General features: G+C 35.4%; 1 protein-coding gene across 4 annotated transcripts in view; it reads left to right on the top strand.

Moving 5' to 3' along the window:
- The window catches only part of FBXW7 (F-box and WD repeat domain containing 7), a 220,440-nt gene extending 206,356 nt beyond the window's left edge, over window positions 1–14,084 (top strand). For 3 of the 4 annotated variants that reach the window (XM_027598471.1, XM_027598474.1, XM_027598472.1), the window contains 7 exons: window positions 1,321–1,444; window positions 3,816–3,952; window positions 5,142–5,255; window positions 6,481–6,662; window positions 8,620–8,845; window positions 10,862–11,072; window positions 12,146–14,084. In XM_027598471.1, coding sequence (XP_027454272.1) covers window positions 1,321–1,444; window positions 3,816–3,952; window positions 5,142–5,255; window positions 6,481–6,662; window positions 8,620–8,845; window positions 10,862–11,072; window positions 12,146–12,414 — 1,263 coding nt within the window. In that variant the 3' untranslated portion in view covers window positions 12,415–14,084. Of the gene's footprint in view, window positions 1–1,320; window positions 1,445–3,815; window positions 3,953–5,141; window positions 5,256–6,480; window positions 6,663–8,619; window positions 8,846–10,794; window positions 11,073–12,145 lie in introns of all 4 variants that reach the window. The other variant, XR_003520709.1, reaches the window with a different exon arrangement.
- Window positions 14,085–14,336: the final 252 nt, after the last annotated feature.

Below are 14,336 nucleotides of genomic sequence, written 5' to 3'. Positions count from 1 at the left end.
TGAGATATATATGTGTTTGCGTACTTGTATATGTGTATGTATATATACACATATACATAGATTGTTGAATGTAGTTATGCCTTTTTATTTAAAATGACTCAGACTGAATGGTCTTCTCTGATGGACCAAAATAATTATTCCACAAAAAGCCTTTCACTGTCAGTTATTAGTAGTAGTATTAAATTGAATACTGACTGGTTGGAGTATTTTCTATATGAAATGTACTCAAAAAATATGTGATTAATGGTGAACTCTCTGTATACAAAGTTCTTGGATAAGCATAATTTACGTTATGTAATTACTGTTTAGCATCAGAAAATAATTCAAATTGTGCTTTTACTTCCCATTTGGCCTTTGGCCCTTTGAATGATTGTTTGTTTTAATTCTTGTAATTTAATTTCTGTAAAAACTAAATTTTATTGCTGTGTTTAGCTCATTTTGATTCTAATATCATAACTTAAATTTTTATGTGATTAGTGAGGCTAATTGGATAAGCATACTCAGAAGCTACCATTCCCCCCTTTCTTCTTTCCTCTTCCCTTATTTACCTGAATTGAGTAAACATGCTGAAAAAAACTTGTTTGCAAGTATTGGAAACAAAATTTTAAGATCAGTGATATACTAAAGAGCTAGTTCAAACATACAAAAATCTATCTGGCCGATCAAGAAAATCCCCATAAGCAATGTAAAGTAATTAGAACCTAATTACTTTTCTATGTCTGTGGAGCAGTTTAGTAATTGTCCCCTATTGTCCTTTACAGTAAAGGGTATAAATGTTTGAAAAGTTCATCATTGTGATAATAAACACTTTGACATGATAAAGAACTATTAATTATATCTGTCAGAAGTGATCTGAAATCATACCACACAGAATATCTAGAAATCTCATTTCTTAATTTAAGTCCTGTCTTCATTGAATTTACATGGTCGTGGGGAGAGAAAAGTAGAGAATCTAAGCAACTAACAAAGTATATCTATAGACAGAAATAGTAGAATTCTCGAGTTGAGACTCACAGAGCAAAGGCAAGAGCAGAGGCAGGGAGGCTTAATAATTATTCCTTGAAGAGGTGAAGTTGGTGGAGTGAAGTTCATAAAAACCAATAGAGTAAGTTTTTTAAGTCTGCTATATGTTTAAGACTGACTCTTAGAAAGTACTGCCTTTCATAATTTTAAAAATTAGAATGTAGAATTATGTTTACCTAGAAGTACTTCATTCTATTGAAAATAGTTATATATAAGTTAATTATATGTTAAATATAAATACACACACACACACATATATTTAAAACATGGGTATACTATGCTTTTTCCTTTCCATAGCTGGCACTTTATGTGCTTTCATTCCTGGAACCCAAAGACCTGCTACAAGCGGCTCAGACGTGTCGCTACTGGAGAATTTTGGCTGAAGACAACCTTCTCTGGAGAGAGAAATGCAAAGAAGAGGGTAAGGTTCAAAACCACAAGAGAAAATCTTTATACTTTGAAAAAGCAAAGTGATTCTGAAAACAAATAGAAAAAGTACAAATTAGAAGTTTTATGTGCAGGTAGAATAAAGTAGTGGATAACTGAGAAAAGAGAACTTGGGCAGCCTATCGAAGAATCAAGAATGAGTCTTCATTTATATTCACCTACTTATATAAAATCCACAGGTTATCCCACACATTCCAATGAGCCAAATCTTGGAGCTAACCCCTTTAATGATCACTAATAACTAATAGCAAATATTTCTGAGTTGCTTCCCAGTCTCTAGTACAATTAACAAACAATGAAAAGATCAAGATGAGGATGATTTAAAGGAAACCCAAAAATCAAAACACAGACCCATAGATACAGAGCAGATTGGTGGTTGCTAGAGGGGAGGGGGCTTGGGGGGCAAAATCATGTAAAGGGGATTAAGAGCTACAAACTTACAATTAGGAAATAAGTAAGTCATGGAGATGAGATGAAAGCTGGGGAATATAGTCAATAATATTGTAGTAACTTTGTAAATTGGCAGAGGATAACTAGATTTATTGTGACCATTTTGCAATGTATGTATCAAATCACTGTGCTGTACACCTGTTATTAATATTGTATGTCAGTTATACCTCAATTTAAAAAAAGACAAACAAAAGACCTAAATACAAACTTTTGCTTAAAATAAGATATATATGAATTTCTACCAGCAATTTTATGGAAGAGAAAGGTATCCTGCCTCTCCAGTACTTACAGTTAGAGGTAAGGTTATAATTGCAACTGTCCTTGGGAGAGAAACTCGCTGACTAGAATTCACACTAAATAAATGACTACTCTCTCACTCACTCACTCACTCATTAAATAAAATAGAATAAGGGAAACCCCAAAATTATATTAACAGTACTCAAATACTCCATATTCTATTCTTTCCTTCCACAAATATTTATTGAACACCTCCTATGGGCTAGACATTCTTAAATGTTGGGGATATAGTAGTGAACTCCCATTTTCTTCCCATCATGGAGCTTATGTTCTTGAAAACTGTAAGAAAAAAAAACAAAAACAAAACTCCTTTCTTAGTAAAGGAGAAGGTATCCTCCATATTAAGTAAAGAAAGGACTTTTTTTCCAGCAGGCCTATAGAAAAATTGTATTTTTGAAAAAAATGTAAAAGTCTGATTTGTTTCTGTTAATCAGAAATTTTTAGAAATAATCACAGAGCATGAGACAGATACTCTATAGGTTATCCTCCCCTTCAAGGAGGTTACAGGTGAGTGAAAGGTGAAGATCTAAGATACTTGGTTTCTGATCCTGCCTCTGCCCTGTCTGTAGCTTGGACTAATTAGTGAAACCTTCTCAAGAATCTATATTATATGAAGTGGGATTAATCATCCCTGCCTTACCTTCTCTCATAGAATCATTATTTTAATGACTTTTTAAAAAAAATTATGGTAACATATACCTAAGACAATTTATCATTGTAACCATTTTTAAGTTTACAGTTCAGTGGCATTGAGTACATTCATGTTGTTATACAGTCCATCTCCAGAACTTTTTCATCTTTCTCAGCTGAAAGTCCATACCTATTTAATAGTAACTCCCTAGTCCTCCTCCCTGCAGCCCCTGGCAACCACCGTTCTATTTTCTGTCTCTATGAGTTTGACTTCTCTGGGTGCCTCATATAAGTAGAATCATATGGTATTTGTTTTTTGGTGACTGGCTGATTTCACTTTGCATATTGTCTTCGGGGTTTATCCATGTGGTGGCGTGTGTCAGAATTCCCTTCTTTTTTAAGTCTGAATAAATATTCCATTGTGTTTGTGTGTGTGTATGTATATATATGTATACATACATACATACATACATACATGACATTTTGCTTATCCATCGATGGACACTTGGGTTGCTTCCACCTTTCAGCAGTTATGAATGATGGCAGCTCTGAACATGTGTGTACAGATACCTGTTCAGGTTTCTGCTTTTAATTCTTTTGGGTGTATGTCCAGAATTGGAATTGCTGGATCATACGGTAATTCTATGTTTAATTTTTTTGATGAACCACCGTACTGTTTCCCATAGCTGCTATACCATTTTATATTATCACAAGTATTGCATAAGGGCTCAAATTTCTGCACATCCTCACCAACATTTCATAGAATTATTTAGAAAAAGAAATGAAAAAAATATGAAAACATGCCATAGAGAATGCAAACTTTACATTATTTTATACTAACAGTGTTAGAAATTGGACAGCATCCTGCATTTCAGTGGTTTTGAGCATAGGAGGAAATGAGATATATTATAAAATGTGGAATTTTTATTATTGGTGACAGCAGTTATACTCTAACTCTTTAAAACTAGGTATTGATGAACCATTGCACATCAAGAGAAGAAAAGTCATAAAACCAGGTTTCATACACAGTCCATGGAAAAGTGCATACATCAGGCAGCACAGAATTGATACTAACTGGAGGCGAGGAGAACTCAAATCTCCTAAGGTAATTGAACTCTGGCACGATGTACCAGCAACCACAGATCAGTGTTGGTACCTAGTGTGCTCTTCTTGGCCAGGAGTATAACTTGACACCTATCTCCTATAGAAAGAAACAGTGTATTTTTAAATAACTGAAAATGTAATGAACAGTCGTCCCCTCTTGCTAATTTCTCCAGTCTGACAGCTGATGGTAAAAGATGATAAAAGATGAGTTGAATTGCATGTCATTCTACCTTAGGTAAATGAAAATTTCTGAATATCCTGTTGAATTTTGTGTTATATACGTTTTACCTAAGAATTTTCTTGCTCTCTGACCATGTAGTTAGAACATGATTTTTTGAGGAGTGCGCATTTGTGTTTTCGGTGTCTCTTGTAAATAGTTTGTGTTTTGGGTGTTTCTTGTGAGTTTTATTTTTATAAATTTAAGCATAATACTGATTTTCTGTCTTACTGCAAGTATATAAATAGTGGCAAAATGCTTGAAATTCTTAGATATATTTATATGACTGGAAAAAAGCAATTAGGGGAGATACTGTTATATTAATATGTATAGATTATATCAGGCCTTTTTTCTTTGAGAGAATGAGCGGGTGCGAGCAGGGTTGGGGGAGAGGGGCAGAGGGTGAAGAGAGAGAGAGAATCTCAAGCAGGCTCCACACCTAGCATGGAGCCCTACCTGGGGTTTGATCTCATGACCCTGAGATCATGACCTGAACCAAAATCAAGAGTCAGACGCTTAACTGACTGAGCCATGCAGGTGCCCGCAGGCCTTTCTTGTTTTAAGTTGAGAAAGTTGATAGTTATTGTTACTCTTGTCTTTCTAGTTTGTAAGTGCTTTTTGTTTTTGTGTGTGAAAATTGCAAAACATAGATGCGTATTTTTTTGTTTTGAACAAATAATTATAAAATACATTTGCATTTGAACCATCTTTATGAAGTTTTAATATAAAAGTCTTGACTCACTCAATTTTAATAGTTGATATCTCACATATAAATCATAGAATATGGAAAAAATAAAATGTTCAATACTTGATTCATCATTCAGGAAGGGTGATACTTTGTTTTATATAAATTGTAATTTTAGAAATAGACTGTAGATTGCTGCTCCTATTTATGGCTTTATTTTTCTTTTCACCATTATTCTAAAAAATATAATTTAATAACATATTTCTAATCTGTACATTTATCTTGTAGGTTCTGAAAGGACATGATGATCATGTGATCACATGCTTGCAGTTTTGTGGTAACCGAATAGTTAGTGGTTCTGATGACAACACTTTAAAAGTTTGGTCAGCAGTCACAGGCAAAGTAAGCTTCTTTCTACACTTCAGTTTTTGTATATGTCTTTGCAAGGATCAACCAGGGAAAACATGGGTTCATTTTTGACCACAGCTTATTTTGATAACAAGTATCAGAGCTTCTAATTTATTTTTTCCCCTGGCACAAAGGCAATGTTTCTCAGGATAGGGATGTCATTGGTTTCTTCCTATAAATAGTTTGTCTATCTTTGTGACTTAGCTATTGTATGATTTTTACAGATGTGCTTTATCTTTTTTTTTTCTTTTTCTTGGCTTAATATTTCCCACTTTTATTAACCATCTCAGTTATATTGTCCCTTTTAATCTTTTTCAAAACTATGATTGAGGGATATTTGTTTTTCTTTGTAAACTGCTTTGTTGATAACTTACCTGTAGTTTAGAAGTTTAAATAGATGTTAATTTAGGCTTATCTCAAGCCCTGTGCGATGAAAGTAAAGCAGATACAGTATTTAAGTAGGAGTTTGAAGAAAAAAGCAGTCCAACCAATCAGTTTCACTGCATGCAGTATTATACTTCAGTGGTTCTGTGGTGAATACTTATTTTTATCTGTCCACTGGAAAATGTTTGCATAAATTAAGTAATTGACCAGCTAAAAAAACACAGAGGAAAATGTGAGGGAAAAAAACCTGTCTTTTAAAATGTTTTACAGCATGCTAATTCTTGGGCAAGAATCTTCTAAATAGTCCAAATCGGATGTTAAAATTTTTTAAAGCAGCTTCATACTTTCATAGTGTAATATTAGTTTTGGATTTATTTCAGAGTTTTAATATCTGTCTTTACTTGTCTAGAAGTACCTTGCCTGGCTCCTAACTACTGCCTTGGGGCAGATTCAGATGAAATGTGCTATATAGCCACACCTAACACGGTTGGCATTCTTTCATTGAATCCATTCCTATGGAAGTAACCAAGTTGCAGTTTTAGCATTATTTTATCAGAGACCAGGCTGGAGCTGTCATACTTTAATGAGAAGTGTTTTACTTTCTACAAACTTGTTCCTCAGTTGTATCTGTGTGTTTAATATGTAATGCTATTGAACAAGCAAAGCAATAAATAGTGATGGTATCATGTTATATTGACGTGAAAAATTATTTTCTGATGTGCCAAACAATAAAATTTTATAAATAACTTTACCCCAAATTTTAATGAGCTACTGAAATGTTATGTAAATCATTTTTCTTTCTACCCAAAAGTAATCATCTTAAGTGTTTTTCCAGTGTCTGAGAACATTAGTGGGACACACAGGTGGAGTATGGTCATCACAGATGAGAGACAATATCATCATTAGTGGATCTACAGATCGGACTCTAAAAGTGTGGAATGCAGAGACTGGAGAATGTATACATACCTTATATGGGCATACTTCCACTGTCCGCTGTATGCATCTCCATGAAAAAAGGTAAGGGAAAATCCTGTAGTGGTTGGGAATTCTTCCTCTGTTATCAGTTGTCTAATACAGTGTTTATTAGAGAGTGATAGTGTCCTCTTAAATTAGACTTTAATTAGTAGACTTCAGATGTTTCTATACTAGCAAAGCAGTAGTGTATTGGCTTAAAATTGGGAGATTGTCTTTAAATTTCCTTCTTCATTTAATGGCGTTGTTGGCTTCCTCCTTGAAACTCTGTTCTCTAATCTTGGGTGGCACGTTATTGTTCTATATCTTTGATGACTCATCATCTCCAAAACAGTCTTTTTCTTTCTCTCTCTTTTTTTTACATTTTTATCTCTGCTCGTGGGACAAATTCAGTTATTCAGGCTTCCAGCTTCTGAGTCTTTTTAATTACCCACCCACCCTACCCGCACTCCATCATATCCCCTTATATCTAGACAAAAGCTGAGGTCTGCGGGTTTTTGTTGAGTCTCTCATTACCGATCACCTGAACTAGTGACATAGCTATCACACGTGGTTTTCTCACCTGTTACACAGCTGACAGAGAATCCTTTTCTAATTATGATAGTATCACTGCCCTTTGAGAGCCTCCTGTTGTCTGTCGAATCAAGGAAGAAATCCTCAATCCAGTTTTCAAAATACTTTCAGCCAAACCAGACTGGCTTGCCGTTTTTTCTTCTCAGTGCCTTTACTGTTGCTTTGATCTCCTCCTTAAAGCCCTTCTGTTAAAGTCCTTTCGATCTTCTATTGGCATGTCTTCACAGTACCTCGTTAAACAAATGTGATTTCGACTTCATTTGTCATAAAAGGTCTCTCTGGCAGTCCTTACCATGAATCCGCTCCCGTCCTTACCTTACCTTTTAATTCTATCCACAACATCTTCTTTGTGAAAACCATTACATTAAGCAGATTTCACGCTAGATTTGTAATATGTGAAGAAAAGTACTATTTCATTTGTAATCTGAATCTACTTTGAACAGTGTGCTCTATTAAAATTTGGGGGGGTTGACATTAAGAAACCTTGTATTTCAGTTTCCATTATATTCTGACTTAAATCTCTCAATGCTCCTTTCTACTCTTCCAAATGTAGAAACTGTGGCCTATCTTTATCTCTTAAGACTAACATGAAAATACCTGAATTTTCAGCTCTCCTTCGTAATCCAAAGGTGCTTGTGATATTTGTATCACTCCCGTCTTCCGAAGAGCATAGCTTTAATAATGTTGGGCCAATTTTTTAAGGGGTTTCTGTTGCCTCCCCGTGTGTATCTTCTAAAATCTGCATATCTTAATTCCTCCATAGCCTGCTGACTATAATTATAAGCATAAGCAGCCTTTGTTTGAAGATATTCTAAAACTGGTTAATTTTACCAGAATTATAATGGTATAAGGCACATATCTTTAACTGTTTAAATTCCAAATTCAGATTTGTTTTGTTGAATAACGTTTATTAAATGTCTTCCCTAGTCACAAAGAGAATGTATGTTCATAATTACAATTTTGGGAAATGGCAGAAAGAATAAAGAAGAAATACAAAATTTTTCAAAATACTACCACCAGAGTTCTCCCATTAACATTTTATACATGTTGCCCACATTAGCATTTTATTTCTAAAATCAAAATCTTATTGTCTATATTTGGAGCTGGCCACTGCTGCTTCTGCTTTGAATACAATACAGCAGTTTTCAGGCCATCCCACAGAACCCCGGGTGCTGCACGCCACTTATAAATGTGGGAAATGTGGGAACCAAGCAGGTACAGTTCTAGGCTTCCCAACTTCCCATCCCAACCAGAGTAACTTGACTTTTGTATGTTTATATCTCAAGGTTTTACATAGGATTTCTTTGAAAACAGGTGTTCCTGCTTAAGAAAAGAAAAAATTCAATAACCACTGACTTTATATATCATGTTTTCTCATGCTATTAAAAATTTTAATAATTTTTTTTTTCTGTTCCCCCCCCCCCCACAGAGTTGTTAGCGGTTCTCGAGATGCCACTCTTAGGGTTTGGGATATTGAGACAGGCCAGTGTTTACATGTTTTGATGGGTCATGTAGCAGCAGTCCGCTGTGTTCAATATGATGGCAGGAGGGTTGTTAGTGGAGCATATGATTTTATGGTGAAGGTGTGGGATCCAGAGACGGAGACCTGTCTACACACGTTGCAGGGGCATACTAATAGAGTCTATTCATTACAGGTAAGAGATCATATCTCTCCTATCCCTTAGATGCTTTGCTGATGAATCATGAGATTGTTTTACTCAGATAATCACTGTCAAATTGCTGATTCAATACAATCCAAAAAAGACAAATCAAATTATCCTGTTGTTTACATATACTTTAAAATTGGCATGAAGAAAGCATAAATTTTTAACTTATTTAAATAATTTGTTTCAGTATTTCTGTGGTCTGTTGTTCCTCTAAAATACAAATATTTGTCTTGGAACCTGAAACTTTGGAGCCCCAAGTTTTACTATATTAATGAATGGGTAGATAGTCTCATAGGAAAATAACCTGGATTTTAATAAACTCCTTAGCAGAGGATTAATTTGGCCAAAAACTGCCCCTTTGCCTTGATAGCTGAAAGTTGATGGACCATGTAATTGTGATCCATTCCCATTCAAAGTGGAAGCAGAGACTTTCTCCATCAGACTGCTCTACCATCAAAGGGCTGCTGATTTGTAGTCATAGGAAGTAAATTTGACTAACCTGATTTTTTTTGTTTACCTTTGAACATGATATTCTTGAGTGAGTTGTCATATTTTTGAAATTGATAGCTAGATTAATAGCAAATTTAGAAAATGGGTCTTGTTTTATTTTCTGAAAGCATTTTCAAGTTGAAAATTTTTTCATTACTTATATAGTTTATTTACCAGTTACTGCCCATTAGTGATCAGCAGATTAGTACGTAGTCCCAGTGCTGACAGTTATCTATTCTTGGAATATTTGGCTCTTAATTTGTGGAATATTGTCTATGTCACAAAATATTGATATATAATAAAGATAAACTTAAAAAAGTTTATGAATTTGGAGGAGAGGGAATTGGCTGAAGTTGTTTTTATGTTTTGTGATATGTTCAGAACCTTAATGAATATAATATTCTCATTTAATAAACCATTAGATTGAGAAAAGAGGTAGCAATACTATTCTAGATCTTCTAGGAATTGACATCTATTGACTTTTAGTATAGCTGGGAAGCTGGAGAAGAGGTGCTATATAGCTTGCTTTTGTTATCAAAATGCCACTTCTTGTAATTCCAGATGTAATTATCTATTGGTGCATTTCCTAATTACCATTTGGTTCTTGTAAATGAAATTTTTATTTTACATACAAATTTTAATGGAACTTTTATTTTATTTTTTAAGATTTTATTTATTTATTTGACAGACAGAGAGATCACAAGTAGGCAGGCAGGCAGAGGGAGAGGGAGAAGCAGGCTCCCTGCTGAGCATGGAGCCCAGTGCAGGGCTCGATCCCAGGACGCTAGGATCATGACATGAGCTGAAGGCAGCCACTTAACCAACTGAGCCACCCAGGCGCCCCTGGAACTTACTTTTAAACACCATGAGAGTTGTCTCTAGTCTTTTCGTGCCGTAGGTGTGTTAATAAACACACCCTTTATCACAAGCTATGTCAGTAGTTTCAACTTTGTGTTGGGAAGTAAGATTCAAATGGCAATCTTTATTGAATGATCCATGATATTTAGCTGATCATCTGTGGCCAGATGATCTGAAACTAACATGTTCATTTTAGGTGTTTTGTTTTCTTTTAATTGTTTCTGCATCTAGTTTGAAGCCACTGGCCATAAAAAATTAGCAATTCTGGGGGTACCTGGGTGGCTCAGTTGGTTGAGCATCGACTCTTGGTTTCTGCTTGGGTCATGATCTCAGGGTTGTGGAATCGAACCCTGCGTTGGGCTCCGTGCTCGGCAGGGAGTCAACTTGGGATTCTCTCCCTCCTCTCCCTCTGCCCCTCCATCCCTCTCTAAAATAAATAAATAAATCTTTTTTTTTAAATTAGCAATTTTGATAGAAGCTTCTGAGAACATACACTGTAGATTTGCTTGATTTACCTGCACTTTTATCCTGTTACCTCATTTTATTCCTGGCATTACCTCTTTCCTGTGCTTTATTTTTCTCCCCTGTAGGATTAAGGTCAATAAATAATATCAAGAATATCTGCACTTCTAGTCTAATAAGCTGTGTCTGTTGTAGTTTGATGGCATCCATGTGGTGAGTGGATCTCTTGATACATCAATCCGAGTGTGGGATGTGGAGACGGGGAATTGCATTCACACGTTAACAGGACACCAATCGTTAACAAGTGGAATGGAACTCAAAGACAATATTCTTGTCTCTGGGAATGCAGATTCTACAGTTAAAATCTGGGATATCAAAACAGGACAGTGTTTACAAACATTGCAAGGTGAGTCTTGGCTACTCAGCTTTAGTTGTGTTCGTTAAAAATGGGATTGTTAGTCAAAAGAGAAATATGGAGCTTTTATTGTCACAAAAAGAATTAACCTCATACAAAATGAAAATGCTTATTTTGGATAAGTTTCTGAGCATTTTCACTCTGACTTGACAGAACTAGGCTACCCTTAAGAAATTGTTTTAAATTGTGTTTTTAGTATAAAATTGTTTAATACTTCCTTACATGTACAGTTAATTCGACCTAATCTTAAAGAACAATGTGAAGAAAGATCTTGGCTATATCATAGAAGCAACAAGCTCATTTTTTTTTTGAATGATTTTTTTTTTTTTTTGAATTTGTAGTCCAATTCTAAATTAAAGAGCTACCTTACTGGGGTAAAAAGAGCATCTCTAATCTGATAGAAAATTGATTTGGCCTCAACTTAGACCCTTTAACCATCTGCTTAACTAGGATGGAAGGAATGATAGCACCCAGTAAAATGAAAAAAGAAACACGTGAAAGCCACTAATATTAAATGAGGCACAACGGTGTTAACATTTTATGTCATGATTAACTTCTTTTTATTGGTCATAGCCCTGAAAAGTGTTTTTTCATTGAGGCCATTTGGTGGGCTGCGCTGCAACTTTTTACTCATTGGTTGTGTCTGTTCCTCAGAGTTTTGGAATTGTGGTCATTTCAGCCTTCACCTCTGAGTGGTCAGTTCCAGGTGGTAAGGCTGGTAGATTTGGTGCCCATTCATCCATCAGCAGAATACATGAAGCTGAGCTATCTCCATCACCACTAGGAAGGCTCTTATTTGCACAGCCGGAAAACAAAATGTGTTGCCCCATAGCTAACCAAGCTTCCTGGAAGACAGAACTCTTGAAAGTTAATGTTTCAGTTACAAATAACTACCAGATTTTCTTGCAACCCTGCTGATCCTAAAATACTCACAGTTTCTAAATATGCAGCATTTTAAATATTTCATTTATTGTATGTTCTAATGTAGAAGGGTACAATTACAGTGTAACTTGCCCATACCCATGATTTCTAACCAGTAATTTAATTCCTTTGGTTTTGCCTAGGTCCTAACAAGCATCAGAGTGCTGTGACCTGTTTACAGTTCAACAAGAACTTTGTAATTACCAGCTCAGATGATGGAACTGTAAAACTATGGGACTTGAAAACGGGTGAATTTATTCGAAACCTAGTCACATTGGAGAGTGGGGGGAGTGGGGGAGTCGTGTGGCGGATCAGAGCCTCAAACACAAAGCTGGTGTGTGCAGTTGGGAGTCGGAATGGGACTGAGGAAACCAAGCTGCTGGTGCTGGACTTCGATGTGGACATGAAGTGAAGAGCAGAAAAGAAATTTGTCCAAATGTGTAGACGATATACTCCCTGCCCTTCCCCCTGAAAAACAAACAAAAAACAAAAACAACAGAAGAAAAAAAGAAAAAAAAAAAAGAAAAAAAAGAAAAAAGAAAAGAAAAAGAAAAAAAAATCCCTTGTTCTCAGTGGTGCAGGATGTTGGCTTGGGGCAACAGAGTGAAGAGATCTACAGACAAGAAGGAAAAGAGGAAGACATGACAAACCGTAACTGACGAGAGAGGCGTCTGCTGTCTCAGCACATAAAAGGCTTCACTTTTGACTGAGGGCAGCTTTGCAAAATGAGACTTTCTAAATCAAACCAGGTGCAATTATTTCTTTATTTTCTTCTCCAGTGGTCACTGGGCAGTGTTAACGCTGAAGCTTCGTTAAAGATTCTGTTAGCCTGTCCTTTTACCACTGAGACCTAGGAAGGGGCTGCAATAACACCCAAACAGGGACTGGCTGACTTTCTCAGTAGAGAGCATCTGCAACAAAAAGTCATTTTTCTGGAGTGGAAAAGCTAAAAAAAAAAAAAAAAAAAAAAAAAAATTTACTGTGAATTGTTTTTGTACAGTTATCATGAAAAGCTTTTTTTTTTTTTTTTGCCAACCATTGCCAATGTCAATCAATCACAGTATTAGCCTCTGTTAATCTATTTACTGTCGCTTCCACATACACTCTTCAATGCATATGTTGCTCAAAGGTGGCAAGTTGTCCTGGGTTCCGTGAGTCCTGAGATGGATTTAATTCTTGATGCTGGTGCTAGAAGTAGGTCTTCAAATATGGGATTGTTGTCCCACCCCTGTACTGTACTCCCAGTGGCCAAACTTATTTATGCTGCTAAATGAAAGAAAGAAAAAAGCAAATTATTTTTTTTTATTTTTTTTCTGCTGTGACGTTTTAGTCCCAGACTGAATTCCAAATTTGCTCTAGTTTGGTTACAGAAAAAAGACTTTTTGCCACTGAAACTTGAACCATCTGTGCCTCTAAGAGGCTGAGAATGGGAGAGTTTCAGATAATAAAGAGTGAAGTTTGCCTGCAAGTAAAGAATTGAGAGTGTGTGCAAAGCTTATTTTCTTTTATCTGGGCAAAAATTAAAACACATTCCTTGGAACAGAGAGCTATTGCCGCCTGTTCTGTGGAGAAACTTTTCTTTTTGAGGGCTGTGGTGAATGGATGAACGTACATAATAAAACTGACAAAATATTTTAAAAATATATAAAACAAAGTTGCTGGTCAGTCTTAGTGTTTTACAGTATTTGGGAAAACAACTGTTACAGTTTTATTGCTCTGAGAAACTGACAAAGCAGAAACTACAGTTTTTGTAGTAAAGGCGTCACATGCAAACAAACGAAATGAATGAAAAAGTCAAATGGTTTGCCTCATTCTCCAAGAGCCACAACTCAAGCTGAACTGTGAAAGTGGTTTAACACTGTATCCTAGGTGATCTTTTTTTCCTCCTCCTGTTTATTTTTTTTTGTTTTATTTATAGTCTGATTTAAAACAATCAGATTCAAGTTGGTTAATTTTAGTTATGTAACAACCTGACATGATGGAGGAAAACAACCTTTAAAGGGATTGTGTCTATGGTTTGATTCACTTAGAAATTTTATTTTCTTATAACTTAAGTGCAATAAAATGTGTTTTTTCATGTTAGTATGCCTGTTTCTTCTAGTGAAGTAAATGATACTTCATTATAAATATTTAGGGTTTGTCTCTAATATTTAAGATATCAAAGTCTTGGTTGGTTTCTTTGCATTCCTTGTAGTGTGACATAGAGATAACTACTTCCTGTTTCATACAGCTGAAGTTTCAAACAGCAGGCCTGTTTCATACAGCTAAAGTAAGAATGTGCCTAGAATGTAAATTTGGTTTATTGCCTTAGACTATAAGGGAGGACACTCTGCT

Source organism: Zalophus californianus, chromosome 2, assembly GCF_009762305.2.
Source record: "Zalophus californianus isolate mZalCal1 chromosome 2, mZalCal1.pri.v2, whole genome shotgun sequence".
NCBI classification, from domain to species: domain Eukaryota; kingdom Metazoa; phylum Chordata; class Mammalia; order Carnivora; family Otariidae; genus Zalophus; species Zalophus californianus.
The sequence above is the reverse complement of the archived record's forward strand: the minus strand, read 5'-3'. Positions and strand labels throughout refer to the sequence as shown.